The sequence below is a fragment of the Mustela putorius genome, unplaced genomic scaffold, assembly GCF_011764305.1.
Source record: "Mustela putorius furo isolate JIRA1106 unplaced genomic scaffold, ASM1176430v1.1 tig00000196_pilon_pilon_pilon, whole genome shotgun sequence".
In the NCBI taxonomy this organism is placed as follows: domain Eukaryota; kingdom Metazoa; phylum Chordata; class Mammalia; order Carnivora; family Mustelidae; genus Mustela; species Mustela putorius.
In genome coordinates, this window is record NW_025421310.1 from 10,986,249 (window position 1) to 10,995,049 (window position 8,801).

The 8,801-nt window shown below is 45.9% G+C and overlaps 1 protein-coding gene across 3 annotated transcripts in view; it reads left to right on the forward strand.

Annotated features, from left to right (window-relative positions):
* LOC101679623 (orphan sodium- and chloride-dependent neurotransmitter transporter NTT5) overlaps positions 1 to 7,347 on the forward strand; it is a 31,201-nt gene extending 23,854 nt beyond the window's left edge. The window contains exons 2-12 of one of the 3 annotated variants that reach the window (XM_004767336.2): positions 680 to 1,096; positions 1,580 to 1,737; positions 1,934 to 2,060; positions 2,249 to 2,424; positions 2,625 to 2,735; positions 2,920 to 3,161; positions 4,529 to 4,715; positions 5,119 to 5,320; positions 5,440 to 5,599; positions 6,713 to 6,875; positions 7,087 to 7,347. In XM_004767336.2, the coding sequence (XP_004767393.2) occupies positions 736 to 1,096; positions 1,580 to 1,737; positions 1,934 to 2,060; positions 2,249 to 2,424; positions 2,625 to 2,735; positions 2,920 to 3,161; positions 4,529 to 4,715; positions 5,119 to 5,320; positions 5,440 to 5,599; positions 6,713 to 6,875; positions 7,087 to 7,335 (2,136 nt within the window). In that variant the 5' untranslated portion in view covers positions 680 to 735 and the 3' untranslated portion in view covers positions 7,336 to 7,347. The remainder of the gene's footprint in view (positions 1 to 679; positions 1,097 to 1,579; positions 1,738 to 1,933; positions 2,061 to 2,248; positions 2,425 to 2,624; positions 2,736 to 2,919; positions 3,162 to 4,528; positions 4,716 to 5,118; positions 5,321 to 5,439; positions 5,600 to 6,712; positions 6,876 to 7,086) is intronic. The other 2 variants (XM_004767337.3, XM_045077040.1) reach the window with 2 other exon arrangements.
* Positions 7,348 to 8,801: the final 1,454 nt, after the last annotated feature.

The window sequence follows — 8,801 nt, forward strand, 5'->3', positions numbered from 1 at the left end:
TATGACTGAGGAACTAACTTGTTAAAGTTACTAATTTTAATTAATTTAAATAACCATATGTGCCTAGTAGCTACTGTATTAAACAGTATAGGATATTGATTTATGGACCTATTTGTGCCATAGATCCCTGTGCCAATACCATACTCTCTTAATTATTATAGTTTTATAATTAGTCTTTACATTGGGTTCTCTTTTGTCAATATTGTATTAACTATTCTAGGGCTTTTGCTTTTCATGTACATTTTAGAGTCAGCTTGTCAATTTCCCCCAAACCCTGATGTGATTTCAATAAGAATTGCATTGAATTTATAGATCAAATTGGGGATAACTGACATTGTTATACTTCCATTTCGCAAACATGTTCTATCTCTTCATTTTATTTTCTCTCAGTAATATTTTAGTGTGTGCACTTGTGTGTGTGTCTAAAGACCTTGCTCATCTTTTGTTAAAATTATTCCTAGACCTTTTATGTCTTTTGGTATTATTGTAGATAGTATTATTTTAAAATTATTACCTTCCAGAGTCATGCATGTCCTTGGTATGTTTTCAGAGGTAGAGACTTCATGTTCTTCTCACATAAGGATGAAAGGGTTTGGGAGGCCTCAGTGGTTCTTATGGGATGAGTCTTGTCTTTCCTTAGCTCATGTGTCTGAAGTCTGTAGTTCTTGATGTCCTTAAGGTCAACAAAGAAGGAAGCCCCATCCCTGCAGAAGCAGGAACTAGAGTCCACCCAGGATGACATCTGTTAGTGAAAACACGGAGGCCCAAGATGAGAAATCCCAGATTTCTAGACCTTTGGATTCCAAATCCCTGATTGCTACTACCTCAGCTTCCCAGCTCTTAAAGCCTGATTTGGCTATTGAGGAACTGATGGCAGAGGAACAGAAGTGTGACACGGTGTCATCATACATTTGGTCTGATGAAGATAATGATGAAATACTGGAGACCATAAACAAGGATGAGCCAAAGGAGGAACCCCCCACCAATCGACCATCTTGGGCCAATAAAATTGAGTACCTGCTGGCCCACGTGGGCTTTTCTGTGGGACTGAGCACCATCTGGCGCTTTCCTTATCTGTGTTTTCACAATGGAGGTGGTGAGCCTGGGGACTAGGAATCATGGACCCAGAAGGGGGTGGGGAGCCAGACGACTATCCTAGCTACTCTGGGGTCTCTGAAATATGTAGGGGTGGGGGGATTTGGGAACCTGACTAGGGCAGAAACCAGGTACCTGGATGGCAGCTGTGCTCACCACTGTACCACCAATGCTGGAGCCAGGTACCTGAACACCTAGCGTGTTAGGTGGGTGTGAGCAGGATATCGGAACACTTAGGCTCGTGAGGATGGTGGGGCTGAAGGCCAAGATTAAGGGAGGGAGTGGAAACTGGGCCTCTGGTCTTCCAGGAACTGGGGACTTAAGGGACACTTGAGACTATGAGGGATGTGGAAACAGTTGAGCCCTGATGCTGGTGGCTCTGAGGGAGGTCACTGGGGGGGGGGCGTGTTTTCCCAGTCCCCAAGGAAGTCCAGGTACTGAGGAGCTGGGTGGTTCTCAGAGGCCCTCCTGACCCCCTGCACAGGCAGTTTCCTCATCATCTACATCCTCATGCTGTACTTGATCGGGGTTCCTCTTCTATTCCTGGAGATGGCAGCCAGTCAGAGGATGCGTCAGGGCAGCATTGGTGTATGGAAGGTCATCAGCCCCTGGATGGGTGGTGTGGGGTACAGCAGCTTCATGGTAAGGAATCTTGGGCTGTCCAGGCCTACCCTTAATGCCCCGCTCCAACCCCAACAGTTCCTTGTCCTGGGAGGGGTCCCATGACTTCACTTCTGTGGGTCAAGTCTCTTCAGTCCCACAGTCCTCTGGTCAAATCCCCTCCCTTCTGCTGGCCTTCCTTTCTTCTCCTGTCTCCAGAACTCTTCATGGTCCCTAGGTGTGCTGCATCGTGGGCTCGTACTACAGTGTGCTCATGGCTTGGAATCTCTTCTATTTGGTTCAGTCTTTCCAGTCTCCACTGCCTTGGTCAACGTGCCCCTTACTGAAGAACTCCAGTTCTTTTGGTGAGAAGAGAGGGAAGAGAAGGGCAAGTGGGAGGGCTGTAAAAGGTTAGAGCAATGAAGAAGGAAGAGGATCACTGAGAGACTAGGCATGAGCAGGAAGATGATGGAGATTGAAGGAGCGGGTGGAGGGGGACTGGAAGAGGGAGGCTTGTGGTCTTGCAGTTTCCTCCATGGCGAGTTCACCTCAGATCCTGAATGTGAGCGGACAACGTCTACCACATACTTTTGGTACCGGAATGTATTGAAGGCCACAGATGAAATTGAAGTGGGTGGGCTACCCATTATGCACCTCAGTGTCTCTCTCTTTGTTACCTGGTTTATTATCTGCGTCTCCATGATCAAAGGACTAAAGTCCACTGGAAAGGTGAGCCATCCTCTAACTTAAAATCCGATAGACTCCTTTCTTTCTGAGACCCCCCCTTATATTCTCCTAACTTGATGCCTGTAGGTCTCCCAACTTCTAACTCCTTCTAGTATGACCTTTGACTCTCAGTAGTCTTGGATCCCACTGTCCCAGCTTCTGCCTTTGCTGACCTCTATTTCTGAATCATACTTCCTACTCAGATGCTGTATGTCTCAGTACTCCTTCCCTACTTCATCCTTTTCTGTCTCCTAATCCGGAGTCTCATGCTGGAAGGTGCACATTTTGGTCTCAAGAATTTGTTGGCTGCCAAGGTGAGGTGTTCCCTGCCCTTTGATCCTCTTATCCACATGGGGGTGTCAGGGACAGAATTGTTGTTTTTCTGATAGAGGCCCTCCGGGCTCCCTCCTTCAGTGCCTTCTCATCCTCCATCGCATCATGGTTTACCCCATGGTTTACTTCCCTTTATATCCCAGTTTACACAGTACTTCTCCCCAGTTGCCAGCCCTGTACTCTGTGGAAGTGTGGCGCCGGACAGGGAACCAGCTCTTTTTATCCATGGGCCCTGGCTTTGGCAGCTTCACTGCAATCAGCTCATACATCCCTCGGGCCAACAACTGTGTCATGGATGCCTTTGTTGTGGCTCTTCTCAACTTGACTGCCTCGCTAACTGCCACCGTGTTTGTATTTGCCATAATGGGCCACGTGGCCACAGAGAACACCGAAAGATGTTACATGAGGTGAGACCAATCTTTCATGTGGAGATCATCAAAAAGACCAAAGTCTGAGAAATAGCTCAAGAAATTCCAGTCTAAGCCCCCATCCTTCAGGGCTATTGGCTCAGTCAATATGGGACCCTCAGACAGGAGCCTCCTGAAGCTTTGAAACACCTGAATCACTCCAACTCTATCTCTTTCAGATCTGCCTTTCTAAACTAGGGAAGCCCTCAAACTTGGAGGTTTTCAAAGTTGTGTTCACCCCATTCTTAACTGGGGTCTGCCATGGAAAATTGGGAGAATGGCTTCAGTGGAATCATTAGATAAGAAAAAATAATAAAGGAGCTACTGCCCCACCAGAGTCCCCTTAACCCATTCCTGATTTTCTTCTCCTGTGAGATTCATTCTAAAAATACTCATCAGACAATTATAAAACATCTGTCTGACAACCCTGTGTTTGTATTGGGTTCTGGGAACACAACCAGTGGTGAAGCAGACCATTATCCCTGCCCTCGGGAAAATCAGTCTTTTGAAGGAGATACTAAATAGATAATGACAAGGAGATGAGAACTGTTAGTAGGGGTGATGAGAAATGCACTAGAGCAAGCTGTTAACATCCTGAGGCAGTCAGAGAAGACTTCCTCCTGGAGGCACTTCCCAGTTCAGTGTGTCTCCTGACAGATAACCACAGCTAGTGGTCTTTCAAGTGTTTCCCATTCCTAGACCTACATAGAGAAACACGTTATTGAAAAAACTGGATGAAACCATACTACTTTCCTGCAGCTTGTTGACTTGCCCTTATGGAAATAGATCTTGAATAGCTTTCCATGGCAATAAATAGAGTTCAGGGAGTTGATGAGCGTTTGTAGGAATTTGCATATGGAGAACAGTATAGTGGTAGAATTGGGGGAGACTGAGCAGGAGCAGAGTGTGGGTGGTTCTAGGCAGAGATAATGTCGTGTGCCAAAGATCTGGGCATGCTGGAGAGCATGGCTGGTTGCAGCAGCTCGAATAGTTGAGTGTGGCCGAAGTAGAGAAAGTGAAGAGTTATACTTTAGGAGACTAGAGAGGCCAGTTGGTCAGGAAAGTGGAGAAGATTTAACATTGTCCTGAGATTGTCTAGTAGGAGGTACACGTCCTAAAGCCCTCCATGATGTATGAAAGCTGTATGAAAGACCAGCTCCAGGGCCCCGCGTGAGTCAGAAAAACTCTGGCCTCGGCAGACGCCTTATGAAAGTAGGTGTCCAACAGGTAGCACTAGGACCCTGGAGACCTAGGTTGCAGTGCAGTTCAGAAACTCTAGACTAGCGGTTTTCCTTCTCATGTAGAAGAGAAGAGAAGTTATCTTAAAGGGCCATAATGGTTTTATGTGATTCTACCTCTGTCCCCAGGAATGCCGAGACAGTGCTGGGTCTGATAGCTTCCAGGGTGCTGCCTGTCGAGGCCAGCCCTCCAGAGAGTATGTATCTTCATCCAAGCTCCATCTACTCCAGGTGGCTCAAGAGCCTCCCTCAACGACTCAAAGACATGGTCCTACCCTATGTGTCCACTTGCAGCATAGCTCAAGAATTGAAGGAGGTAGGTAAGGACTGGGGATGGGGTCCTCATGTTCCCCTCAAAGCCCCTCCCCAGTGCACCAGAAACTTCAGCTCTGCAGAGATGTCTCTAGAATCCAGAAAGACAATTCTTGGCAGCATCCCGGACAACCAAGACAGAGGTTTACCATACGCTATTGCAGTAAGGCAGTTGTAGCCTCTGTAGCACCAAGCACTGGAGTTCACATAAGCCTGTTCATACCATCCCAAAGAGTTGCCAGACCAGCAGCTGTTGCCGGATGAAGTCCTCATGCCTCAAGGCCAGATGAATTCAACAATGTCTATTAACAGAGCTACAGATGGTTTCCTAGGGGAGGGGGCAGGAAAGCAGTTAGGATTCTACAGAATGAGCTCAGAGCCCTTGCTCTTCCTCCCTTCACTCACAGGTTATGGAGGGTCCCGGTGTGGCCATTGTGGCATTTACTGATCTCATCTGTGTGTTTTCCGGGTCCACCTTCTGGGCCATCACCACCTTCGTGTTGCTGGTGAGCCTAGGGCTGAGCACCATGACCGGAATCACGCAGGGCATCATTACCCCCCTCCAGGACACTTTCTCTTCCCTCGGGAAATACAGAAAACTGCTCACAGGTACTCTAATCTATGGTCCCACTCCTACCTAACACCATTGTTGAGCTTAACCCTACTGGGACTCTTACACAACCTAGTTTGAATTCTGAACTTGATCCAAATCTGATGTTTTCCCTCAGTGGGCGTCTGTGTGCCTATGTTCCTGGGCAGCCTCATTTTCATGAGGCCTTCGGGCAGCTACTATGTGAACCTGCTGGATGATTACTGGGTATCTCTGCCCCTCTTCTTCATTATCATCTTGGAGAACATAGCCATGGCCTGGATCTATGGGGCCAGGAGGTGATGCCCCAAGCCCCGGATCTGCAGTCACGCATCCACACAGCGACAGCCTCTAGGGAGTACTGCCCTCCTGCTCTCACTGTCAGGCCTCTGACCCAGGCTTTTGGAGAGCCCCCAGGGGTGGGAAGGAGAAAGCATGGGCTAATTCCTGGAGAAAACAGGTGGAGAATGAAAAAGTGGTGGACAGTCCATATCAAGTCCTAGTGGCTCCTGAACCTTAATTTTAACCAGGGTAGTGTGGGCAGGTAATCCCTTGCTTCTCTAAGTGTGCTCTGGAACAGTAGCATTGGCATCACCTGGGAGTTTAAAAGCAGACCTTCAGGCTATACCCCAAACCTTTAAATTTGTATCTGCATTTTAATAAGACCCCCAAGTAAATGGTATGCACACTAACATTTGAGAAACAGCATGTAATCCAAATGTGGCGGTGTTTCTAGGCGATAGTGGCTCTTGGCATCAGTTTGCTGATTCTACACTCACTCTCACATATTACCCAGGTGTGCCCAAGCAGGCACACCAGGCAGGCCTTGTGAGCACTGAGGATACTGGGATAAATTACATTGAGTTTTCCGCTCTCAGAGTTGAAAGAAGAAGACATTAGGTAGATTTGGGGGCAGGATAGTAAGCCTATGATAGAGGCAGCCAAGGGCACTCTGGGAACACAAATGGTTATCTAAAGAAGGCAAGGAGGGGGTGCTTGAACAGAATCTAGACAGGAAGGGGAGTTTGTCAAGGGAAAGAAAGGAGGAGGACATTCTAGGCAAAAGAAACCCGATGTGCATCCATGTTGGGGCTAAGAAGGTGTACCAAAGAAAGCTAGATATGTGAACTTGAAGAAACTACATTTAGAAACCAGATGTATTGACTTTGATTCTAAAGGTGATGGAAGAGAGAAGTGTTTAGGGGTTTTGTTTTTTAAAAAATCTTGGGACTAGGACAGAAATCAGACCGAAAGGTGATGTATTAAGAGGCAAGAAAACTGGTTGTGGAGGTGAACAGAAAGGTTTAAGAAATGCGAAACTTTGTCTCCCGGGCTGGGTTTGTATTGACCCCTCCCCAAGGCTGGATAAAGCCTGAAAAGGCCCCCCAAAGTCTTGTGGCCCTTCCTCTCAGGTTCCTTGCAGACTTGATTACCATGTTGGGCCGCCCCATATCCCCCATCTATCGTTGGCTGTGGGGTTTTCTGTCTCCGTTTGTGCTGCTAGTCCTGTTTGTAAGCACCCTGATTCATCTGCTTCTGAAGAACCTCACCTACTTGGCCTGGGATTCGAGCATTGTGAGCCTCCCTCTAAGACCCCAGAACCCCGTAGGGAGTGGGTGAGGACGTTCCAATCTCCTCTGGCCTCTAGGACTCTGTCGCCTTATTCCCTGGTTCCCTTAGAGATTCAGTTATCTAGTCTCTGGCCTTGGTTCATGACCTACCCCGAACCTCTACAGCCTTCCATTTCAGAGAACCTGGGTATTCTAAACCTTCCCTTTCTCCACAGTCCAATGAGGTGATCCGAGTTTATCCATCATGGGCTAAAGTCTTGCTCATCATCCTCATCGCCATTACCATCTTGCCTGTTCCTGCCTACTTCTTGTACACACTCATTGGTGTGGATTTCACAGTCTCCATGATTCACAGTAAGACAACAGTTATCTTCACACCGGAAGCTAAAGGGAACTCACTGAAGTCCCATCCATGGCTTCAGGTGAGGAAAAACCAAAAGAAGGTTAATATGTTGAATAAATAACAGAAAAACCTCTCTGCCGTGTGAGTAATTCATCTAGGAAATAAGGACTTGGTTTATTTGGCGAAACACTTCTTTTTCAAAGTGGAACTCCCTGGCTGGCAACTTGACATTAGAAAAGGTAAAAGTGCACTTGCTAATGTAAGTGGACCCAAGACATTTTGTTTTCCTGGATTAGGAAAGTTTTTTCTGGCCAGGTGGAGGTTAACACAGCAGTCATTCTCTCCATCTCCTATAGTTGCCTTCAGCAGACACATAATGATGGTGTTCTTTGACTTCCAGTATTTGGTTGATGGTGACTGCTGACCCTACTTCTCCTAGGCGGCCTTCCTCTTGGAACTGGTCTGTGTCAGGTCTTATCCCTATGAAACAAAGGTAAAAATGGTGCTGGTAACTACATCAGTGGAACTTTGCTTTGTCATAAAAAAATGTGTAACTCCCATTCTTAGTTTCCATTAATTGTTCAATTCAAATGCTGGAATCCCAGACCTTCTCTGCCTGTTCCTTCCTAACCAGATAGAGACAGTTTTCTCAGAATGCAGTAGATTCGCTAATTATGGCAAAGCAGTTAATAACTGGTGACTTTTTCATGTATCTCTTAAATTCTTGGAATAGTTGATTACTTGTACCAAGTCTACCAAGGGACTTAAAACTTTACACATTATATATTTTTACTAGGAGCCTGATGGAAGGATATTTGGCAGGGAATGACAAAGAATAGAGGTTAGCTGCAGGGTTTGAAGACCCATGGAATACTTCATTTAGGGCAAGGTGACAACAAAATGAGACGAACAAGACACACGGTAGTAAAAGACACCTAAAACATACCATAAAATATATTTCAACAATCCTCTGTAAATGCGTAGATGAACTTTGAAGAAATTAAGGGAAATCTTTAAGAGGCCAAAAATTAAACTTAATTAAGCTTGAATTCAGCTAGTGTTAAAGCTAGTGATTGCTTTGGGATAATTGCCCTGAAGGGTTATACTCTCCATGAAAGGGTTAGATGGCAATAAAATGTATGTCTTGGTTCTTTCTCTAATAGCAAGCAACTAATGTCTTTTCTTTTCTTTTTCTTTTTTTTTTTTTTTTGAGAATTTGTACCCAAACCCACTCTCTTGTGGGATTTTGGTTCAGATTCACACAACATGCATAGTCTGAAAACCCCAAGTTGAGATTAATATAGAAGGTGCTTGGTGGATAGCAGTTTGCCCCCCAGCACCGGTCATTAGTAAATATAAATAATCTCTAGGGGAAACAGAACCTCCCTGCCAAACCTCATAGAACTCCATGAACATGAGCTCAGAAAAAGAAATTATAAAATGTGTAAGGCAAAAGGTACCCCAAGGGAGGATTCGCAGAAACAACAAATAGCAAGAATCACGGCTCAAGGACCTAACGTGCTGGAATTATCAGATGCATAATATAAGCTAAAATATGTTTAATATATATGAAAGACAGGGGTGCTT